At 40.0% G+C, this 24,969-nt stretch overlaps 2 protein-coding genes across 4 annotated transcripts in view; one reads left to right on the forward strand and one right to left on the reverse strand.

Moving 5' to 3' along the window:
- uprt (uracil phosphoribosyltransferase (FUR1) homolog (S. cerevisiae)) lies at nt 1–14,822 on the forward strand. 3 transcript variants are annotated; one of them, XM_088343366.1, is made up of 9 exons: nt 1–216; nt 328–455; nt 3,694–3,802; nt 6,958–7,000; nt 7,075–7,144; nt 7,225–7,287; nt 8,983–9,144; nt 11,657–11,755; nt 14,375–14,822. In XM_088343366.1, the coding sequence occupies exons 2-9, from the start codon at nt 335–337 to the stop codon at nt 14,479–14,481; spliced, it is 774 nt and encodes a 257-aa protein (XP_088199492.1). In that variant the 5' UTR covers nt 1–216; nt 328–334; the 3' UTR covers nt 14,482–14,822. The 3 variants fall into 3 exon arrangements, with proteins under 3 accessions (XP_088199492.1, XP_088199490.1, XP_088199491.1); XM_088343364.1 differs by having other exon boundaries at nt 2–216; nt 302–455; XM_088343365.1 differs by having other exon boundaries at nt 2–216; nt 324–455.
- Nucleotides 14,630–24,969, reverse strand: part of zdhhc15b (zDHHC palmitoyltransferase 15b) — a 19,256-nt gene continuing 8,916 nt past the window's right edge. Inside the window, exons 6-11 of the mRNA XM_088343363.1 lie at nt 24,451–24,483; nt 24,256–24,376; nt 24,060–24,192; nt 23,184–23,310; nt 20,825–20,940; nt 14,630–16,103 (exon numbers count right to left, since the gene is read on the reverse strand). Of these exons, the coding sequence (XP_088199489.1) occupies nt 16,060–16,103; nt 20,825–20,940; nt 23,184–23,310; nt 24,060–24,192; nt 24,256–24,376; nt 24,451–24,483 (574 nt within the window). The 3' untranslated portion in view covers nt 14,630–16,059. The remainder of the gene's footprint in view (nt 16,104–20,824; nt 20,941–23,183; nt 23,311–24,059; nt 24,193–24,255; nt 24,377–24,450; nt 24,484–24,969) is intronic.

Genomic DNA, 24,969 nt, shown 5'->3' on the forward strand with positions numbered 1-24,969 from the left:
CTTATTATGCCGTTCCGTACGCGAACGACACACCACGAGTGTCAAAGCTAGCAAGCGGCAAATGTTGCTACTTCGATTCTTATCGCTAACACCGGGTTACTTTAACGTTTTCTAATCGCACTCCGTGTATTAAATATAATTAAATATGGCGCTATAGTAAAGCCGGATGTGGCAGCTGGATTAATTTCTGGACCATACCCTACACACACGGAAAAGGTAAAAGCACGTTGTGTAGCCGCTTTGTTCTTTGTTGAACAAGCTATGAAAACGTTCAATTCACTTTGATGCTCTTATCATAAAGCGAGTCTGCCCCCATCACTCAGGAAGGATCAGGATGCCATGTCACAATCAGCAAATGAGCAATGTAAACAGCGGTCAGGAACACCCGATGAAGCAAGTCCGTTTCGCCGCAAACAGCAACGTGGCGGCTGCTGTGGTGCCCGTTCAAGATGCAGGTGAAGATTCCCTCTCAAATAAAGTAAAAAAAAGTCTAGTACTCCTTCATAAAAGGTTAACGTATCACGTCTGTTAATCATATCCAACGATCCTTTCAGTTACATTTCCTTTAGTCTTTCATCTACCAGCCCTTCTTCACTTTCTCCCTCTACATTTCCTGCATTCTATTATCACATGTATCACTCATTCTTCCTCCTGACAGTCTTCACACAATTCGGTGTTATGTTTCCATATCTGTTTTGTTTAAGGCACTGTGTCCAACCGATCCTTAGTCAATTTATGTTTATTTGTGACGCCCTTAATCACAAGGCGTCTCAAAAGGCTGCACAGACCACAGATTATTGCAAACTACAGACAATTATTACACCATCCCCTGTTTTAAAACCTACATGAGGGCAAGGGAAAACTCAAAAACCTCAACATAAGGAAAATGAAGTAACTGTGAGAAAGGACCGCACATGAGGTTATTCCCCTTCCTGGTTGACCAGGCTGCAACGGATGTTGACATAACAAATATCACACAGATATTGTCAACATAAAATATAGGTCATTCACAAGCTGTAGAATAGAAGTGTTATAAGCCTAGATTTAAATAGTTTCACCGGATTTCCAGATTGAATCTCAGGGGGCAGAGCAATCCACAGCACCGGGGCCCGAATGGAGAACGCTCTTGAACCTGCGGTTCTCTTCTTGTCTTTTGGGATCTCTATTAGACCAGTATTTTCAGAGCGAAGGCTGCGGACTAGGGGGAAATTCAATCTGAAAGCTCTGAGAGAGCAAGTCCATGCATGATTTTGTATAATACCAACATAACCTTAAAATCACATCTAAAGCTAACAGGGAGCCAATGCAGGTTAGCTAAAATCAGGGTAATGTGATCAAACTTTCTTGTCTTTGTTAGAAGCCTCGCTGCAGCATTGTGTACCAGCTGCAAGCTCTTGATTTTGGACTTCGGGAGACCGGAGAGCATTACATTGCAGTACTCGAGACGCTAGTCTTGTCAATCACAGTGTCGTCGGCACAAGTCATATCTATATGTATAGCCCATCCATCCATTATCTGCACCGCTTATCCTCAGTAGGGTCGCGGGGGTGTTGGAGCCCATCCCAGCCATCTTTGGTCAGTGGGCATGGGACACCCTGAACTGGTTGCCAGCCAGTCGCAGGGCACACAGGGACAGACAATTCGCTCGCTCATTCACCCCTAGGGACAATTTGGACTTGCCAATCAACCTGACATGCATGTTTTTGGATTGTGGGAGGAAACCGGACTGCCTGGAGGAAACCCACGCAAGCACAGGGAGAAAATGCAAACTCCACACAGGAAGGTTGGTAGCTGGATTTCAACCCATGACCTCAGATCTGTGCCGCACACGCGCTAACCACCGCGTGCTTCATATGTATAGCCCTTAATCACAAAAAAGTTTTAAAGGACTGCACAGGCCACATTTACCACATCCCCTGATCTGGAACCAGCACGTGGGCAAAGAAAAACTCAAAAACCTCAAAATGAGGAAAATAAGAAACGTTGAGAAAGGGCCACGCAAAAGGCAATCCTGCTTCCAGGATGAACAAGCATTCAGTAACAATACACAAAATGTAGTCAATGTCATCAATAAACCAAGATCGACTGATATGAGTTTTTTAGGACCAATATGGTGTATTACTATCAAGAGGAGGCTTATCGATATTTGGAGCCAATATCCATTTGCTATAAAAGCTTAAAAACTGTCGTAAGACATTTTCATTAATTCAAAAAGAAACAAAAGATGTTATAAATTCAAATTAAACTTTAATAGCTGTCTTAAACCTTATCGGTAAATACATTAGAATTTCAACAGAACTAACATTACTAATCTTTCACTTCAACAAAAAAAAAAACTAACAGCACAGGAAATACAGTTAGGTTTAGCAGGAATTCTTATAAAGGTACATAAAAACTTAAATAGCTCCCTGAAACGTTACACAGTAAATTTTGAACATCAATACAACTAACATGTTTAATCTTTGACTTAAAGCAAAAACTCAGTGCAGGAAATAAAATTATGAGTAGCAGGAACTCGTATAAAGGTACAGTAACATTTAAATAGCTCCCTGAAACTTTTTACAATAGATACATTTCAACAAAGCTGGCGAATTACAAATTTTATGCATTCCAATTTTAGAGCCAGATTGACAAATTAATGTTAACAGCTAGTCACTCAGCCTTCCACTTTAGCCTGTTTTTGTATGCTCACTCTCAATTAAAAACACACACGCTTCATTGATCTACCTACCTACCTACCTACCTACGTTACAAAAATATACAGTTGCAAATACATATTATACATGGTTACACATATTTACAAAGAAAGACGATACACAGAGAGAGTTTTTAAAGCTTTAATAATAATAATATAACTTTCATCCCAAACGGTGCCTGACAGGGCAGTTAATGTTAGCAACACGCTCGCTCCGGGTCTGTTAAAAAAAACATACCGTACTTGTAAAAATCACGGTAAACCGTCCTTATCTTCCTCCTAGGAACTGAAGCCATCAAAGTCGTCTTCCTCAGTGTCTGAAAGAAACCGTTGTAATATAGACGTCGTCCCACGCTCCCGCAGCCGAACTCCCACTCTCATTGTCGCTGGAACTTTCATCCACACCAGAGTCTGTGCCCTCCTCTCCGGCACGCAGCAGACCGACTTTTCGGAACCCGTTGGTGATGGTGGATTTTTTTTATGCTGCCCCACACTGTCAGGATCCACTGGCAGACTTGCAAAAAAGTTGCCTTTCGCATGCGGCCAGTTTTAGTGAAGTTTCAGTTTTCCTCGGCGCATATATTCCACAGGTCTAAATCTTACCTTTTGTACTCGAGCGCCGCTGGCGGCCGTTAGAAAAATTACATAAATTGGCCGCATCATTGAATAAGCCGCAGGGCTGAAAGTTTGGGGGAAAAGTAGCAGCTTATAGTCCGGAATTTACGGTACATGTGTAGTTCCTGCTTTTCTAATGATTACTTGCTTTTCAACCCTATTAGCTCTCAGTGGCCTTTGCCAACTTGTGTGCTCTCTCATTCTCTTACATGTCCTGGCACCCAACAGAATGTGACCTGCCCCCCCTACCGGTGTATTCTTGTGTATGTGTTCAGAACCTGATATAAAATGTCCTGTATACTTTTGGAATGAAATAATTGAATACTTTCAAGAACTGATGGAGAATCTGAACATATTAATGTATCTTTATGTGCTTTTTGCAGGTGATGCTAGCAGCAGGCAGCCGGTAAACGAAGACTTGCTGGGACCGCAACTCAAACTGCTTCCTCTCAATGACCAGATACGAGAATTGCAGACGATTATTAGAGATAAGTGAGTCACTTTTTTGTTTTATGTTTTTTCTTAATGCTACATTTTCTAACTCTACATTTATAAAGTATTGTTTCCTACAGTGTGCCACAGGAAATCACCCAATTTCATCTAATGGGGGGGCGGTGTGAGTGTGTGTGTGAATTGGTAAGAGTGAAGCACATTGTAAAGCACTTTGGGAGGTCTTCATTGACTTAAAAAGCGCTATATAAATGCAGACCATTTACCATTCTCTAAAAGTTTGGAGTGTTAATGTCCGTTTTCTACGCTGTGCCTTTGAGTGATACCTCTCTGACGTCACTACTGCTCTAAAGACTTAAGCACTACATAGACGTCTGCATGACTTAATAAGTGTCCACCATTTTGGATGGAGATGTAAACACAAATCAATTCACATACTCAACAAGTTTAGACCGGTACTAAAGACCACATAATGGCAAATGTTAGTTCTCAACATTGACACATGCTTTATGAAAATTGACCAGTGGTCATTGGATCCTGGCATTTCACCTGCAATTTCAAATGTGGATCTTTTAAACTACAGTAAAATTTGGACTATTAGGCGCACCGGTTTAGGAGCCACACCCACTACATTAAAAAAAAAACATAATGTACATACTAAACCAAACCTGACTATAAGCCGCATATGCCCACATTGAAACTTGAGCTATATCAAAAGAAAGACAGTACACAGAAAGAGTTTCAATAATAAACTTGTGTCTTCCCCGACACACATATTCCTCGTGTCTCACTCCTACCTTTACTGCTTGGGTGCCCCTGGCCGCCGTTGGAAAAAAATGCACCAATTAGCAGCATCATTGCATAAGCCGCAGGGTTGAAAGCTTGGGAAAAAAGTTGCGGATTATAGTTTGGGTTTTACGGTACTTGACATGCCAAGTCAGTACACTAGGCATGTCAAATTTACAGCCCCTGGGCCAGATTTGGCTTGATGGATTATTTAATCCAGCCCGCCGCAAATTTTAGAGTATGTCAATGAAAAAAGTAAATTTGTTTTTTTTTCTATCAAAGCAATGCATTTTTCAACAAATGCAAACAAAATGATCTTTCAGGTCGTTATAGGGTCTTGTTGGATTGATATAGCATGATGAGTTGGTTCAGTTGTAAAACTGCATTAACTCAACTGTTAATACAAAAAAGTAATACCAAACATGAAAATCTTGTTTCCACATAATGTGTGAAGCAATGTGTCGTGTTTAGAAAACTTCTTTTGTCCTCCGTGGTAATCAGGTGTTGGGTAGGTTACTAATGTAGGCTGAATGATAAAACATAATACTGAAAAACAAAGCTAAAAAATTTGAGTTTACATTCTTTTACTTATCCAACCCGCCTCAGAGCAGGAAATCTGGATCCAGCCCCAGAGCCAAACTGAGTTTGACATCCCTGTCGTACACTCTCCCAAAAGTTTCAATGCAATAAAAGCACCGAAGCATCTAGTGGCTGGATGAAAGAAGTAAAATCAACTGAGATAAACGGTTATTTAAATATTTTGACGCGTAGTTTACAGATCAGACATGAGATTTCTACTTTTCAACACAAGTAAGACTATTTACTGCTTTTAAATACACACCAGATTGAATTTTCTACAAAATAAAACAATCACGGCATCAGTAAAACGTGTAAAAAAAAAATACCTAGAAATCCCTGCTTAATTTTCTCATTTCCCATAAACCCTTTCGCCCCCCAAAAAAACTCCAATGTGTGGTAACTTATTTTATTGATCAATTATTCTGTTGATGATGTTCTTCATTAATTGAATAGAATAAAACCTTTTCTGTTTCAATGTACAGCGTACTGTAGAGAACCAGTTTAATGTATCACTGTGGAAAACATACATTTGTGATATTTATGTTACTGATTTGCCCCATACAGTGTCAGAAAATGGCCCAAAATTATTATCAAGTAATTCCTGGACGCTGGCTATTTCAGCTGAAAATGAAAATCTCCATTCTGATCCCTGTATACATTTTAAGTAATTGAAGGAGGTCTAATCCAAAGGTTATCTTAACAGTCTTTTAAACCTTTACATCCAAAGCAGAAAAGGATGTTTTACGATCAGCCATTCTCAAAGTCGCATGGGAAAACCAAGGGGGAGGGGAGATCTGACACCTATTGTATTTTAGGAACTTTTTTTAGATGGATTTATATACCCGCCCGTGGCTTTAAGGATTTATTTTTCAAGAATTACACGGCAGAGCACAATAAATGCTCTTGCACTGACAGCCAATACAATATCCATTTAAATCTTGTTTAAAGGAAAAAAAAAGTCAATAAATGCTGTCATTATGAAGTCACTCTTTGTCGCAATCTGTATCGGCATGTGTATAATTTATGCATAAAGGATTGACGATCGGTGTTTGGCGATGATGAAATACGCTTCTTATTCTGGCCGTTTGAAGATCCCCGCAACAAATTGAACTAATCGACTGAACAGTTTAGATTAGAATTCCTAGTCTGACACCTGTACAATACTATTTATTTATTTGTATAGCCCTTAATCACAAGGAGTCTCAAGGCGCTGCACAGACCACAGATTATTGCAAACCACAGACTATTATTACACATCATCCCCTGATCTACAACCTACATGAGGGCAAGGAAAAGCTCAAAAACCGCACATGAGGTGATCCTTGTTCTAGGATGACCAGGCTGCAACGGATGTTGCCATAACAAAAAATACACCGATATTGTCAACATGAAATATAGGTCATTCATAAGCTATTGAATAGAAGTGTGTTTTAAGCCTAGATATGATAGAATATTGTTTTTTTTTTTGTTAGAACTGTAAACTTTTGTAACCAGTTGCAAGACCTGCCCCCAATCAGGATTAGAATTTGGCCAAGAGTGTACGTTTGTGATCTTTTTTAATGTACTGTAAATTGAAAAAAGTGTCATTCAGCCAGGATTGTTCACCTCTACCTTTATATCAAAAAACTATTTTCTGCACTTTGAATTTGCATTGCAGTTGTGCTTCTTGTTTGCTACCTCAATTGAAATTCAAATACAAGAACAAGAACTAGAATGTAATTGAGCTGTCGTTCTCAATGAAATCCTGAAATTTCCCAACCCTGCTGTCTATTAAGAGCAAACTTCAACGAAAAAAACCCAGTTTGAAGATGTTTTCCTCTTTGTCTTTGTAGGACAACCAGTAGAGGGGATTTTGTGTTCTGTGCTGACCGACTGGTAGGTCCACGCAGCACAATGATATATCCCCTGGCGAACTTTGCAATTGATGGAATTATATTGCTGTTCAACAGATCAGACTGGTTGTGGAAGAAGGCCTGAATCAATTGCCCTACTCTGAATGTACAGTCACAACACCAACAGGTGGGAACAGGATTTTATTTGATTGTATTCTTTTTTTTAAATGCTGTACATAAGTGACTCGTGCCGTATCGTGTCTTCAGGATATAAATATGAAGGAGTCAAGTTTGAGAGAGGCAACTGCGGCGTTAGCATCATGAGGAGCGGTGAGCCAAACCACTTTTCCAATGCGTACAGAAAGTCAGAATCAGTGGGATTGAAACGGTAGTTTGTCTGTGAGAATATTAATAACCTTGTGAAGCCTAAACTACTCATGCCATAGAAGATATAAACGACATGACTAATGAAATAGGGCTTCAGATTTCCAACACTATGATATTGAGATACAGACGCTGCCCTACTTATGAACGACGATCGATTGTAAGTTGCCTCAGTGCTATATTTTTTATAGCATGTATGTTCAAGGCTTGTATAAGTAACCTGTATTGTTTTGTACTTAAAATTAACATTTCATAACATAATATGCTCTATACAGATAAAGTTGAGTTTAACTTACTTTTGGAAGATGCACTTCAAGAGTTCCTCCTCCGTGGTAGAAAGTTGTCGAAAAAACACGATCCAACCATTTTCTCAACCGCATCAAGCTTTATTCCACTTTCATTTCAAATGAAACAGCTTGCCTCTTCTTTACACCAACCATATTGAATGATAGCACGAGATATTAAACAATAAAATTGTCAAAGTTCTTAGAGCGCTGGAGATACAGTATAGTATGTTTACCCACGGACTACGAAGGGGAAGCTTGATCTCTTCATCGGGGTGGATTCTGGGTGAGCTCTCACAGTGCAACTTATAGCAATGTACGGATATCTTTCGACATCCCAAATTTTTTTTTTCGTATCTACCATTTTTTGTAACCCGAATGTTCGTAAGTAGGGGAGCGTCTTTAGTTCTGTAGCCATATAGGCATTAGACGTATCAAAAGAAAGCTTCAACCCACATCGTTTCTAGCCTTTACCATTTGTATAGTAAACAACAGTTGAATGTGACAAGTTTCTTGAATTTATTGGCTTTCAAGAAAACAGGTTTTTGTGAAAGGATACAATTCAAAAATACATTTCTTTGTAGTACTTTTTTGGGTTGGATTTGGGATACCTCTCAGATCTAGACAATGCTTTCCATAAACACCAGTGCTCTTTGCTTGCAAAATAAGATTTCATTGCAAGAACACAGAACTTAGGAGTGAACGATGCATGAACCTTTCCAGTGGAGTGATCATATGATTTTGGTCACCGTAGCTATTGCAGACATGCACGAAACGCCATCTCTCACTGCCCTGACAATGATGAAGGGGCTTTGTCATCTTTTTGAGAAAGAATAAAGCTTTGAAGCATTAACTATCTGTCCTTAGATCATTGCTTTTTTCACCTCAATGCTTCACTGTGCTCACTTGCCTTTTGGGCTGCCTACACACTGTCATACGCAGGACACATGAAGCAAAACTAGGCTTGTCTAATCAAAGCCTGCTCCTCTTGTGTGGATTCATCATACTGGAATAATTCCCAGAGGCTTGATACTTGCTGATTAACAGCGCCAACGTTTTTGTAATAGTTTTTTTAAAACTTATTTTTATGTTTTGGCACTCAGGAACAATGCTTCTGAAAACACATTTATACATTATGGCACTAAATGAGTTTACAGTACAAGTTTATGAGACTCTAGCGGGACCGGGCGGCCAGCCAGAATCTTCACTATGGTATGGGAACACTGCATTGGGTTCTAAAATTGGCAGAGGGGTAAGGGTTGGAGGAAAAATGGATCGATAAATCGACATTAAGGGACACTGGGGACAAGAACGGGACAGAACCATAACTAAAGTCCCCCGTGTGTATCCGGCTCAGGCGAAGCCATGGAGCAAGGTCTGCGGGACTGCTGCCGCTCCATCCGGATCGGCAAAATCCTCATCCAAAGCGACGAGGAGACCCAGAAAGCCAAGGTCTACTACGCCAAGTTCCCGCCGGATATTTACAGAAGGAAAGTGCTGCTCATGTACCCCATCCTCAGTGAGTCCCTCCGCACTTCAACACAGCCCATATACGCCGGCACATATATGAGGCACGCTCTTTCACGGCTATATATATTTAGAGAGCTCCGTCTCCCCGACCTTTAGCGGCAAGTCTACATTTCCACATCACTCAGGCGCACTCACCCCGGACTGATAATTACAGCTCTCGCCGAGGAAATTATACACTGCCTCGGCGATGGCCACCAAGCTGCTGGACAGCATAATGAGGGCCGAGAAGAAAGGGAAAAAAAGATCTTATGCCTTTTCCCGCACTCAAAGGAGAACCAAATATATATGCTGTTGACCCCGTCAGGGCCGAGCTTTATTTTAATGACAGAATATCCAAAAGGTGGAAAGTGTGCAGGTCACTAGCAAAGACCTCTCAGAAATGATAACATAAGCAATTACATGCAAGCAGACCTTTGCTTCCTTTATTTTTAAATGCTCTAATAACCCAATTTGCACCGAAGATGTCACATTTTAAGTGAGTGCTGTTCCGGGAGTGTGTAACACACATTAAACCAGGGGTGTTGTGTTATTGTTAGCTTGGGGGCCACGTGGTAAAAAAATAATCATTCTTAAGGGGGTCAGACTTGTAAATTTTTGCATAAAAAGTGTGGCTTAGGGGTTGGGGATGTGATTCATAGATGTAAGATTTAATTATATCAACAAGCATAATGGCCCGGCATCGCCGGAATCGGCGTTGCTGGGCATTCTACATGGGCAAGGTTGTTGGGGCCGTGGTTTGTTGAAAAAACGGCAGGGGAGCCACCAGGGATACATGGTCTGCATTGACACATGCAGCTCCAGAGCCGCTTGTACATGAAAGAAAATGTTCATCGATTATTTTTGGCATTTATTAGGAGTGCCATGACATCAGACCTAGCTAAAAAAACTCCCAGAGGCTTAGAGTACATCTGTGTAAATCTTCACAAAAATTGGTTCAGCCGTTTCGGAGCCTATGAACCACATTCAAACATACACGCGTGCAAATTGGGATTTGCGGGGATTGTTGATATTCAATTTCGTTGTTGCCTTTCTGGGGAAAAGATGCTGAGTCAACAAAACCAAAAGTGCTGAGTCAGCTTTTTGGCGGCATTTTTCACATCTAGGGTAACCTACCTGAATGGTGGTGAAATGTGGTGGTCATCTATAAACCTCACATCTAGGCCAACCGTTCTAATATCTGTAGCACATTGTGTTTAAATTGAATGTTGTTCTGGCCTGGAAGAGGCGAGTCTGCAAAACCAAAAGTCCTGAGTCTGGTTTTGTTTTGTTTTTTTCATTTTCACCTATAGTGTGATCTACCTGTTTTATTGTGAATTGTGCTCCTAGCCAAACTTGTTATTGTCTGTGAGAGTATAATTTATTTCTGGGAAATCTGCTCAGACAAATCAAAAATGCCAAGTCAACTTATCACATCTGGGGTAACCTACTTGAATGGCTGTGAAATATGGTGGTCATATCTAAATTCCCTCTCTTTTCTCGGTTGGACAGACACACAGACAAAGAAACATGTATACAGTAATCCCTCGGTTTTAGCGGTTAATGGGGACCAAGACCACTCGCGAAAACTGAAAATCCGCAAAGTAGCGGCGCCCCTTCAAAAATGCTTAACAAACGTATACCGGTATACAGTATACCCCCCCTGTAATACAGTACACCATTAAGAATACGGGTAGAGAGAGAGAGAGTGAAATTCATGTTATAACAAAAAAAAAAAAAAAAAAAACTAAAATATGTTGTATGTACACGGAATAGGACTGCGGCGAAACCACTACGAACCATTCAGTATGATTGTATTAACCGCTCTCAACCACATGCAGCAATCGCAGTTTATTTCGCTTGTTAACACTACCGGTTACATATTGAAAATAAAAACAGTGAAAATGTGATGAGTGTTCGTGAAGCGTTTTGGGAAACAACAGTTGAAAAAATGGTCTGTGTTCATTTTAATGAAAGTGAAAGAGCTACCTTCTGACAATAACAATATACTTTAGCTAGCGGCATCGAACGGCTTTTACAACAAATACACAATTAGCCGTGTTGAGGTAGTACAAACAACCGCTTGCTTTTGGTATAATAAGTCAAACTTGAGATGAAATCTGACAGAAGAGATATACTTACGTCGTGTCGCCGAGTTCCTCCTTGATAAACTGTGTGCCACATAAGAAGGGGGTGAGGTGGGAGGAGTTGAAGGAAGGGGGGTGAGCGAAGCGGCAATGACCGCATTGTGTCTGGGCCTCCCCCTCCCCTTCACAATAAGCGTGTCCACACCGTGTCCTCAGTTGACATAAGCTCGCTCTCAATGGCGTCAAGTCAATAAATGCTTTTATTGAGAAGGTAAGGTATATTTTTTTAGACCTGCGTAGCTCTGAACCAGCAAAAGTGGAACCGCAAACTAGCGAGGTTGCACTACTTAGATCCCAAACGGAAACATTATCACCACCCTAGCCGTAATCTTTTGAAAAAGAGGTTTGTCACATGTGCCTTAAACGTTTGTGGTCAAGGTACGGGGAACACGGTGATCGAAGCGGTGAAGGTGCTGATCGAGCACGGTGTGCAGCCCCGACACATCATCCTGCTCAGCCTCTTCTCAACACCTCACGGTACGTTGCAGCAGATTTTCCATTTTGTTGACCTCACAAATCCCTCGCCAGCAATTTTATTGGACTGGTAACCGTGTCACAACTGGAAATAGATCTTATACATTTATTTTCAATATGAAATGATTTACCAGTCTGAGCTGAAAAAAGGAAAACTTAATATGTATGTTAGGCTTGAATTATTTAAAGCAGCGGTGTGTAATAGTTGACCACTAGATGGCACTGTTGTCTTATGCGATACAATAACATAGTAAAAATATCTGGTTACTGGTAACAATAATAAATTATTTTGGAAATGTATATAAAAATGGTAGCCCTTTGGACCAATCAGTAACGCATAGTCGCTCTCAGCTTCAAAAAGCTTGGTGACCCCTGATTTAGCACCTCCTGGTGGCAAAAAACATTAAAGGTGGTGTCTGCAACTATTGAAAATTTACTACTCTCTGCCGCCATCTCCTGGCTTAAAGTCATGATCACAGCCCCCGTCGGCTCATGCCTCAAGTACTAATAATAAACTGTTTTTTCCTTTTTTGGGGTGGAGGTTGGCGTTTGGACTTACTTTAACCAATTTCAGGCTACACTAACAAAAACACCTAAAAACGAGCATAAATCACTGGCATAAAGGCTCTTTGAACTCAGTTGGGCAATCTTAAAGGAAAATATTTGTCTTTCAAATTATTCAAGACACCCTAAATGACACATACCACATTTAGAAAGAAAAAAAATATTGATTGTAATAATTAGCAAAAATCCATGAAAGATATTTGTAGGTCAAGATATATGTATTTATTTTAATTATAATTAGCCACGCCAAGAGGGTGTTGAGATGATTGTCCGCCATATTGGTTCTACATGCGCCCTAAAAACTGAAATCCTTGTGAAAGGCTACACAAAAAAAAGTCACTTGAAGTTTCTGTGGTTTGCATTCTACCTTGTGCACTAATTTTCCGTTGCACTACACATTACACCGACATCTAGTGTTAAAATTACACATTGTGCTTTTGATGGATTTATTAAATAGCATGTATCAATTAGCTGTTAGTAACTAATGTTATTCAAGCGCTAATAAGTTTGTAATGCGAGTAGTTAAATCTGAAGGAAAAACACCTTTGAATGTTTTTAAGAAAAGTGCCACATAGATGATAAAAAAAAAAGTTAATGACAAAAAGGTTTTTGGCTCAATTACTTCCACTTTTACCTCCTGTTTGTCTTGTTCACTTTCTCTCCCTCCCCTTCTATTTCTTTGTTGAGGGCTCTTTAAGATTTGGGATCATATTTCCTGCTTCCTATGTCATCGCTTCGAGCTGTGTTTTTCATGACCTATTGGAATAGATAATTGTTCATTCCCTGTTTTTATTTTTACCACTTCAAAACACTAACATTTCAACTAGTTACAAAAATAAACTGTAGTTGTATGTCGCCAAACGAATACTGCGCTTCACTTGCATTATTCATCTTCGTCTTCACAGCGACCACCTTTTCTGTGTTTCCTTGTCTCGAAGCACCCTCTATACAGTGGAACCTCGGTTCTCGACCATAATCCGTTCCAGAACCCTGTTCGAGAACCGATTTGTTCAATCACCGGAATCATTTTTCCCATTAAAAATAATGTAAATCGTTTTAATCTGTTCCAACACCCTGAATGTTTACTATGAATGTTTAACGCAAACATGAAGCTAACCCAGGCTAATCGTACGTTCGTGTTATCGTAATCTTCCGTACGAAAGATTACGCTAACACGAACGTGTTAAAAAAAAAAAAAAAAAAAAAAGGATAAAGAATTAATAATAGGATTTCTTACCTTTGTAGTGGTCAGCAGAAGGTGCATGCTGTATTCCCTAGCAAGATCGGAAACTCGCACACCTCTTTCATATTTAGCTATTATGTCTTTCTTAAAGGCAATAGTTGTACGAACAACTTTTCTTTTTTCACCTGTCCTGCTTGCACAGACCTTCTTCGGAGGCATAGTTAGGGGCTAAAACACTCCGTTCACCGATATTAAAAGCGAAAGCAAAAAGAGGCAAGTGCGCACGTGATAACAGTTGGTCGCGAGGGGTGGGGGCGATCTACACGATCTACACCCGTACGCCGCTCAGCATCGCACTCTAGCGTACGCACTCATGCATTACCGGCGTTCGAACTCCGAAGTTTTGACCGAACAGCGAAGCAAGAATTTCTAAAAATTTTTGGTCGAACACCGATTTGTTCGAACTGAGAGGCGTTCGAAAACCGAGGTTCCACTGTATAATACATTTACGTTCCATACCACAAAATGGTTCGTTCCCTCCCACAATTGCTTCCAGGTGAATAGTATTGCCTAGAGGGCGTGTCTTTGGAGAAGCCAGGGTGCGCCGCACTTGACTTGGTGAAAATGAGCTCTAAACTAAACTCTAAATTTTGAAGATGATTCAGACTTTCTCACCCTCATCATAAACGCGCTTTGCAGGAGTATGGGGTATAATTGCAGAGATTGGGGAGTAAACCTAAACTCCATTGTTTGATAAAATTCAAAGACATGAAAAAACATTGCCCACAACGACCAGATTCTAAAACGACGACTATAACTTCATTCAGACTAATGAAGAGTGTACAATGGAGATAATTCGTAATGTGTTATTTTAGGGGTCAAATCAATCATCCAGGAGTTCCCAGACATCACAATCTTGGCAACAGAAGTTCACCCTGTGGCACCGACACATTTCGGACAAAGGTACTTTGGCACGGATTAAATCCAGACAACCTGCGCTATGGAATTATTTTAAATGTTTTTTTTTTTTTTTTGGGCTGCGTTATTTAAAAAATGTTTTCCTTGTTGTGCCAAATATTTTTGAAAGAATATGTATTTGTTTTTCCCTACAATGAATACAAACAACGCTGAGCCATATCAAGAGTTTTTTATTTGAGTGTTTGGGTGGTAAATAAAAAAAAAAGGATTTATATTTATCAGAAAGACCATGGAATAGGAAATAACAGTGTTGGCAAATGACAAAAATCATGTACAGAAAACCAAAGAGCACATCTGAAGATACTGCAATATGATCAAATAAAGGTTTTTTTTGTGTTTGTTGGATATCCAGGTCCTGATACATACAACGTGTGTCACTGTTATTTGATGTACATATGTGCTGTGTATATACATGACACATGCATACACCGTCCGCAGCAGTTCTGCCTCACTTGTTAATTTTAGTAATAAATAAACCATTATTTAAGAAAAACTGTATTTTCTGAAGTGTTTAACATGCACACACTTTGAAAATTAGGATCGACACTGATAGGAATGTTTGACAAATGCTCTCAAGAAAGTAGAAACACCCTGTAAACAAGTCCAAGAAGTACAAAACGAAATCAGAACATTGGCATAAAATATGTACAAAACCTCAAGAATGGGAATACAAAACGATGCAAACATCACAACGAGGAATGAAAAGCTTACGTACGAAAAATAAAAACTGTGCTCTCATTTCACAAACTTGTGCCAGTAATCCGTTTTAGATCCCGGAGGTAAATTCGTCGCGTTGTTGATATGAGAATTATCCCTCACTTTATAGCGCCTTTGATGTTTTTATACGCATTCATTGCCATTGACTGCTAAATACGTCCAACTTTTTGACTTTAGCTGGGCTGTGGACAAGATCTATTTAAATATAATAGGAGCGTAGCTGGAGGCATTGATTTATTCAACTGCAAAAAGTGCATCATTTGTAAAGATGTCTAAATAAGTTAAAAGACTTTCAGCTTTCCATCAAAGATATACATTTGCAACGCTGACTGCCACAAGGTGATAAAGATACGTGTTCATTACATCTTGGAAAATTATAATTCCAGTTTCTCAACATTCTTGCCAACAGTATTATAAAAGTCAGTGCCATTCGCGGCTATAGTGGTCACATCAATTATTTTATTCACTATTTAAAAGCAGACTGTCGTGAACACATCTGTACAAAATGTGCAAGAAGAGTTGAATCTTCAAGGAAAAAATAAGATCTGCTAACCAGGGCAAGAAAACTCAACCTGCATTCAATGAATCTGCCTCCAAGAGCATAAGTGAGAATGAGGTAACATTGTGCTACAAACAATAGACTGCGGTACAGCTTTTATAAAAGCCACACCTTGTAACGGTCTCACAGGAGGGGCAGTTAACTTTCATGCAGGACACACCAACATGTCCATTCCCTCCTGGTTGTCTTTGGAAGAAGCAAATCCAATCCAAATGCCGTTTAGGTCAGAGATTTTGGCAAAGATCCACATTTCGAGTGAGTGTTTCCCTCCTCCTCGTCTTCCACCTCGACACAAGTGCCTATTGTCTAGTCGTCAATCTCTATGGTAACAGAAGGGTCTGGATCTTCAACTGAAATTGGAAAGAGGAGAGAAAGGAAATGATTTCAGATTAGTTTGAAATAGGTTGTGATGTGAGCTATGGCCAGCTGAGGGCACTAAAGGGGAAAGAAACAGCAAATGATGAGTCAGGTTCCCGTTTTTGGAATTTGTGATAGATTATCACGTGGTTATGATCTCTGCAATCATGGGACCAGTTTATACATTCGAACGTTGAACAGGAAAGTTTGAAAGCAGTGATGAAACCAGAGAACGAACATAACACTCAGCTGGACTGACAACATCGCCACTTAGTGTTCGATGAGGTCACTTTTGGAGACAGCAGCTGTCTGAACGTGGGATGTGTCTATTAAAGGTTAAAGGAAAATCATAAACCTTTTATGAACACCATATTCAAGGTTACTGTAATCCCTCGTTTATCGCAGTTAATGGGGACCAGAACCCGCTGCGATTATGCAAAAATCTGCGAAGTAGTCACCATCGTTTTAAACATGCTCTCTGCTGGCCCTTGTTTGCGGCGATATTCAAACGGGAAGATTCGATCGCGGTCACACAGGTGCAGTTCATTTTAGGCTGAGAGAATGCAGGGGGAAAGAAGCCGTCAAGATGCTCTCTCGGCCCCCGCTCAGAAATAGTCGACTGGGGATAATGGATCACAGCCGAAACGGTGCAATTCATTTCAGGGAGGGCACAAAGGCATGTTTCAGCGGGCCGAACAGAAAAAAAATGTGCTCTGCTTGCCCCTGCTCTCAGCAATAGTAGACTGGACACAACCGTGCATTTTATTTTGAGCGGGCCCGATGTCACACCTGCCGAAAAAAGTGCAAATCCGCTCTCGCAGAAAAATGTTATTTTTGACAATGGATCGCGACCGCTCGAATGGAATTCATTCTAGGCAGAAAAGAGATGCCAAACCTGCCAAAAGCGCTCGCTGCCTCACCCGTTTGCAGCGATTGAGGATAATGGATGGCGGCGGCACCAGTGCAGTTCCCTTTTTGGTGGAAAGAACCGCAAAAAAGCTGCCAGGCCCGACAAAAATGCAATAGCATTTGTAAAGGTGACAGGGGACGTTGGATTGTGGCTGTATGGGTGGAGTTCATTACAGGCGGAAAGAACAGGAAAAAAGCCACCTCACGACACAAATTTGCTCTCTTGTCCCCCTGCTCTCAGCAATAGTCAATCTTTGCATCTACACCCAAGCTCAGTGCAGGGGTAAACACAGTGCAGTTCATTTTAGGCAGGAAAAAAATGGCACACTGATAGAGGCCGAACCGAAAAAATGCTCTCCGGAATTCTGCATCTAGTACACATTGGCGGGAAGGCTTTCATTTTTTATTTCATATTTTTGCAATTTATTATTTCAACCCACGATGCAATGCAGCCACACAGCACAAAGTTGCAAGGGATTACAGTTCACTGATGTGAAGAAGTACAAATGAGATGTTTTCCAGTTTGACCACTACAGGGGGAGACTGCAGGTAATGTGTAACAATTACTTCGACCCTTTCATTGCGTTCTGCAGTGGGTAACACAAATACCAATGGCCAGTTCAGAGGTCACAGCCAGAACAATGAACTCCCATTGTTTGTCTAAACGTAAAAAGAGGATGTGCTGATAGAGGGTGTTCATCAGAAAAAGTTGTCTATAAACTTGCTGAAACCAGCAGATTACCATATTTTCTGCACTATAAGGCGCACCCCCCCAAAAATAGTTTTTGTCATATATTTTCCATACATAAGGCACACCAGAGTATAAGGCGAACGTCAACAGAACAGTCAGATAGTTCAGTCAAACTTATTAAACCCTTAACATTCCGACGGCTCACAAAGAAGCAAATATGTGTCTCAGACACGTATGGACATGGTGTCTATACGATGTCACTAATCACTCAAATGCGTCAATACACATTTCATTAGGTAGGTTAAACTCTTGGGATTCAAGAAATGAAATGAAATGATCTGCATTTATATAGCGCTTTTCAAGTCAAGACTTCCCAAAGCGCTTTGCAGTGTGCTTCACATTTCCCAGTAGCGGCTGTGCAGCCATGTAAGGCGCTAACCTGCTTATTGGGGGCATTAGGGGTTCAGTGTCTTACCCAAGGACACTTCGAGTAGTAATGCTAAATGTAATTCACCCTGGTCAATCCTGGAAGGGGGATTACCACATGTGAGGTCCTTTCTCAAGGTTTCTCTTTTCTCCTCACGCTGAGGTTTTTGAGTTTTTCCTTGCCCGCATGCTGGTTTAAGATCAGGTAATTTTGTAACTGTAATCCTGTGCAATCCTTTGAGACATTTTTGTGATTAAGGGCTATATAAATAAATTTGACTTGACTTGACTTCGACATGTATCACGGAGGAGCCGGGATTCGAACTGCGATTCTTGATCCCAAGACGAGCGCTCTACATTCTGCCGCCCCATGCCAACCATTTATTGGTTTCTATTTTGTTTTTTGCTGACAACTGTGTGGACAGCATAGTGACAATTTCATTGTGCAGGGAAGCGTGGTTCTTAACTGTGCATATGACAAACACTTTGAATTGAATTTAAAAATAGACTCATCACAGAAACATCAAGATAGTCTGAAACAAGATACTGGAAAAATATAAAGCCGGGGTAGCTCACCAAAGTCGTCTTGCAGCCATCACATTCAATAATAATACGCAACCATGGTTTTGTGAGTGTAGTAAATACAACCGTGTAAATATTTACATACTATAAAACAAGCAATAATGCCGACAAATAAAAGAAAAAAATCCGCCGAGAAAAATCTCTGCAACGATGGCTGTTGCTTGTTGAGGCTGTGTTTTGCCCCATAATTCCTGTTTCCAAACAGGAATTTTAAAAAAAGTTTTTTTTCCAGGACGTAGAGCAACCTAACATGTGACTCGCAACTTTTTCGACCAATTGCAGGCTTTGTTTTACGCCGTTTTAGCAAGGAGCTGAAAATGCTAAAAAGGACCGGCCTCCTTTACCTCCGAATAACTTTAGCTAATAGTGACCGATTCAAATGATGATTGACACATTGGTTAGGAAATGAAACGCCGGTATATAAATCCCAGCATTCACCGCGGACTACTTCGCCTTCGGGGAAAATCGAGTCGGCGGCTGCTTGCCTTAGTTGCGAGACCTTGCGACTCAATATTGATCCATATATAAGGCAAACTGTGTTATAAGGCGCATAGTCAGCTTTTGAAAAAAATAAAGGCTTTTAGGTGAGCTTTATAGTGCGGAAAATACAGTACTTCAAGTTTCAGTCGAATTTCATCACAAGATTTTGCATGGAAAGAAGATAATGGTTCTACAAATGAACCAAGTTTTTCATCAAATTTAAATACGCTGAATCTTAAATTAGAGGACTTTTTGAAGGTAAACAAAAATTACCTTTATTATGTCCTATTAACTATATGTACGTAATTACCTGTGGTGCGAAATTTGTCGTAGCTCGTAATATTTGAAAAACTTGTAGTACTAAGGCGGGCTGGGTGTTTTAATTTAAAAAAAAGATTAATCAACATCCAAATGTAAACATGAATCAACAATTTAAAAAATATATATTGATGAGAAAATGTCATTTTAAAGGCAAATATCCATGTTTTTCCCTATTCTTGCAAGATACTATTAAAATAATTCTTAGTTTTGCACATTGAAACAAAAATAGAATTTTGTCCCAAAGGGCATCCATAATTTGGGGGGCATTTTTCTTATATTGGCATTTTTGCACCTTTTTCATCAATCCAGCCATCCATTATCCGCACCGCTTATCCTCAGTAGGGTCGCGGGGGTGCTGGAGCCCATCCCAGCTGTCTTCGGGCAGTGGGCAGGGGACATCCTGAACTGGTTGCCAGACAGTTGCAGGGCACATAGTGACAGACAACACACTCGCTCATTCACACCTAGGGACAATTTGGACCTGCCAATGAATCTGACATGCATGTTTTTGGGAATGTGGGAGGAAACTGGGAAAGAAAGCCACCCAGGAACAGGGAGAACATGCAAATTCCGCACGGGGAGGTTGCGGTAGCTGGACTTGAACCCTGAACCTCTGCACAGTGGGGCTTGCATGCTAACCACGCAGCCGCCGTGCCGCCCCCATAAGTATTCCATTCATGTAAAAAAAACATTTAAAAAAATGAAGATACGTCTTTGCAGAAGAGCAACGATTAATTTTCAAATTTACAGTATATTTAAATCATTGGTTTTCAATTATAAAAGCAGTACTTAGCACAATGACCCAGAGCTGCCGAACATTGAAAATCATATTTCAGAATGGATAAAGAGAACTTGAAGATTTGGAAAAACAAATTTTAGTAGCATTTAAAAGCACCATTTCAATGTTATCATTTGAAAAAAAACCTGCTGCGAATAGATCTGATTAATATTTGTAACAATCAACATAGTGATAACAAACAATTTTCGATTTTTGTAATTCTTAGTAAATGTATCTTTCGTAATTTGCTATAAATTGCTGTAGTAAAGTACGTAAGATTCTTACTCATAGGTAGATTTTTGACCTATAATCGAATTTAGAATAGAGTTTTGATCAAGTCCTTCATATTACAGAAGAAAGAATTTCCCCTGATTTGATGTTGAATCGAATTGGACGGAATTGAATTGTCCACTATGTCAAGTAGGACCGGAGAGCTAATGACTTCTTGAAATTTCGATCAACATCATGTTGCCAATGCACGTCATCTCCTAAAATTTGAGAAAGCCTCCAAAATAAAAGTGACTCACCCCAGCTTCCTTCTTCTGAAGCATCGTCTGATTCCTCCCACATCTCCTTGTTTGCCAGTAAAGGGTTCTGACACTCGCTCTGACCCTTTAAAGGGAAACAGTGTCCATTTCCTTGACTGTGGAAAAAAAACAGCACAGTAAAGGCGATTGGAACTTTCTGGAGGAAAACAGCAGGGTGCTAATGGCATCGAGTATCAAAAATGATAGATCATTTTGGCGCATGGTCGCCAAATTACCGGTACTCAAGTGTACAGGACTTGAGGAAAATGGCGAGCTGCGTTTTCACAATGTGTGCGCACTAAATACAAAACAACACGTCTGCAAACATTTATGATGCCCTTTGAGAGGATAAATGAGTTGGGGTTTTTTTGGGCCAACAAGATGATACACAACGAGCAACCGGGAAGTTTGACTGTACTGATTTCAATATTTACGACATGAATATTTACGACAGTTTTCAATGTGTACATGTCACAAATGGACTAAAATTCTCACAGAAAGCCAAGGGCAAGGTGGCCAAAGGGCTACTGTCATCATCTGGTAAAATAGTTTTGTTTTTTTGTATTATTTATTTTATCGCAGAGGCCACGGGCCAGAAAAGAATATGATCACACACTGTAACTGCCACCCCAGGCAATGCTTTGCACATGCCTGTCTAGGGCCTAGATCTAGTTCTTTTGTCCAGGGTCCAGTTCAGAGTCAGCATTTATCCTCTTCAAAAACGTATCCGTCAAATTCACCATTGTCCTGCAATCCACCTGTCGCTCAAGGCAATTAGCTGCCTTTTGCTGCCGCTTATGGTATGGAAGAGTACTACTAAAAATCATATATCTTGATAAATGAAGGTTTTGAGTTTTTTCTTTCCCTCATGTAGGTTTTAGATCAGGAGATGGTATAATAATATAGTTTGCAATAATCTGTGCAACCCTTTGAGACTAGTAGTGATAAAGGGCTATACAAATAAACATGACTTGACTACATCCGAATTGAACAACTGAGAACATTACACACTTGGGCTGCAATGATTAGATGACATTGTCCACAAAAATTAACAAAATAAATAGTCGACAATGAATTCCATTGTCCCATTCTTGGCCTACTCGTTTTTCCAACTGAGTAAGGCATCTCTACATAAATATCTTTGCTGAGAGTCACTCATGTGCAATAGCATCTCAGTCTCCAACGGTAACAACCAGAAAAGACGGCGTTAACATTAAGTAATCATAAAAAAAAAAAAAAAACGTTAAAGATTGGGAACATTTTATTCTGGACACAACAAATAAAAAGACAACCTACAAAGTTTGAAAAGCAGACCTTGCATATCATTGCATTACTTTAGTAATGCACCAACTTTTGAAGATTGAATTTAAAAAGGAGTCTTTCTCGACTCAGTAAGATTTAAGTAACATTTAAGCTAATGCTATTTTGATGACATACATTTTATGCGCATTTAAAAGGTGGAAACATATGTTGGCCTGAAAAGGGATGGCCACCACCGGGCCGTACTTGCCCAAAACACCACAGGAAATGGTGCCCCTGCGACCCTAGTGGTAAAGGGATCCAACCAACCAACCATATCCTGTTCTAAAAGAGTGCTTGAGCGTTACGCCAGACTGTGCCTGACAAACTTATTTGTAAACAAATGCATGCAGTCGGAAGAACAAACATCGGTTGTTATAAAGTTTAAAACAACAAACGTCAGCTGTTGAGAATGATTAAATCCGTTACTTCAAAATATTCCACTTTCTGATACCATCTACTGGCTGAAATCATCATTGCAGCCTCTGTCAAGCTGCTTGTATGGTGTGTGCACATAAGTGTCTGTTTTCGATGCGCTTGAATACATTCATTTCTTTTTTTTAAATCTTTTTAGAGGTTTGTGTTGGCATTTGAAACAGTCCTTTTCTTACTCACACCATTTTCATCCTGGAACAAAAGAGAACCGCGACCACGCATATCAAATCACTCTTCCATCCCCCAACCCTCTGTAGAATCTCCTTTTCTCAAGTTTGATGCGCTCCGTGGCCGGAAAACCAATGATAAAAGCAGATAGACGCGGTGAAAAAATATATACAAAGGCTCTTTGAACTCAGTTGGGCATTGTTAACATATAGTTAGTAGAGAAAAAAAAACTATGCACCCCACTATAATTTATTTTAATACACACAATTCCCTTTTAGTATCAGCGGAGTCACTGGAGTTTCCCTTAATCCCCACAAGCAAAAGCAGTTTCGACCAAGGCAACCTGGAGTGGAGCTGACAACAGCTTCAGGTAAGTAGCCAAAGGCGTCAACGCTAACAGCGTTAATTGTGCCAGGGCTTAGGAAAAATCACACAAAAACGTGAAGCTAAAACACACCTTGAGAAAACAGGAATGAACCACAGTCTTCTGTCTTTTCCAAACACTTGCTGCAGATTTTGCTGCATTCCCACATTGAAACCATGTTTGTCCAGCCCATTGACAAAGACTGGAGCTGAAAAGGCCTCTGTGAAAGTAAAAGTGGGACGGAGTCAAAATATGTCATGTAGATTGTTACTATAGACGCTCCCCTACTTACGAACATTCGAGTTATGAAAAATGGTAGATACGAACATTTTTTTCGGGATGTCGAAAATACTTTGACACTGCTGTAAGTTAATTTTGTATTGTGCACCTTTTTCCGAGTACAGGACATTACTGTAGTGCTTCTTTCCGCCGCTACCGGCGTGTGGCACTGTGAGAGGTCAACCAGCATCCACCCCAAAGAGGAAATTCAGCTTCCTCTTTCTAGTTCGTGTGTAAACATACTATACTGTGTCTCCAGCGCGCTAAGAACTTTGACAGTTTTATTGTTTAATATTTCGTGCATCCACTCAATATGGTTGGTATAGAGTGTAAAGAAGAGGCGAGCCATTTCTTTTTAAATGAAAGTGGAATAAGAAAGCTTGATGCGGTTGAGAAAATGGTTGGATCGCTTTTTTCGGCTACTTTTTACCACGGAGGAGGAAGTCACCTAACTCTTGAAGCTCATCTTCCAAAAGTAACTTAAACTTCACTTTATCTATATAGAGCATATTATTTTATTAAATCTTTATTCTTTAGTACAAATCAATACAGGTTACTTATATAAACCTCAAACATAGAAAATTTAGCACTGAAGCAACTTATGAACAAATTTAACTTAAGAACGATCGTCCGGAACATATCTCGTTCGTAAGTAGGGCAGCGTCTGTAATATTTCCTTTTCGAACATACCTAAAGTGGATCTGTTTTTGGCCACCAACCAACAGTGGTAACTGAAGAGAAACATGAGACTAACGAAAAACATGAGTGCTACAAACATGAGAAAAAGAACATGGAACTTTGATGGTCCGTTCGGCGAGTCCCCCTGGAGGAAAATCATTTTTCAGGAGGATCTATAGAACAACCTACAGCTCATCACAACACTTACCACCCAGAATTTAATGAAATATTGGAGAACTGTGACTGCGATGTACAGGCAGTACACCATCGAATAGCAGAGGAAAAGCAGGAAAAATTTGTAGTTGGAAAAGCCGACACAGTTGTTTACCCTAAAGGAAAATCAGATGAAGACATCAAAAGGACATAAATGTGGGTTATAAAAAGAATGGAAATTGAAACTCACCAAGGACAGTGGTGGTCCATTTTCAGGACACATCTAAAAAGAAGAAGAAAAAAAAAAGATATTAGAAACTATATACAGTTGGCTGAGGTGTATTTGGTTTGTATGAAGTGAAAACTAGAAAATGTGTGTTTAAAAAAAATTAGGGCTTCAGCAAATAACCTAAACCCGGGTATGCGGCATCTTTGGCGCTGGGTTTAAAGACATTTTTTGAATCATCCTATTTATCCGATTACAGTATTTATATGTTCAAGTCAAGTCATGTTTATTTGTATAGCCCTTTATCACAAAGAGTCTCAAAGGGCTGCACAGACTATTACACAATCCCCTGATCTAAAACCTACATGAGGGCAAGGAAAAACTCAAAAACCTCAACATGAGGAAAATGAAGAAACCTTGAGAAGGGACCGCACATGAGGTAATCCCCCTTCCAGGATGACCAGGCTGCAATGGATGTTACAATAACAAATAATACACAGATATTGTTAACATAAAATATAGGTTATTCATATGCTATAGAAT

This window comes from Urocampus carinirostris, chromosome 9, assembly GCF_059441175.1.
Source record: "Urocampus carinirostris isolate Australia breed hairy pipefish chromosome 9, RoL_Ucar_1.0, whole genome shotgun sequence".
NCBI classification, from domain to species: Eukaryota; Metazoa; Chordata; class Actinopteri; order Syngnathiformes; family Syngnathidae; genus Urocampus; species Urocampus carinirostris.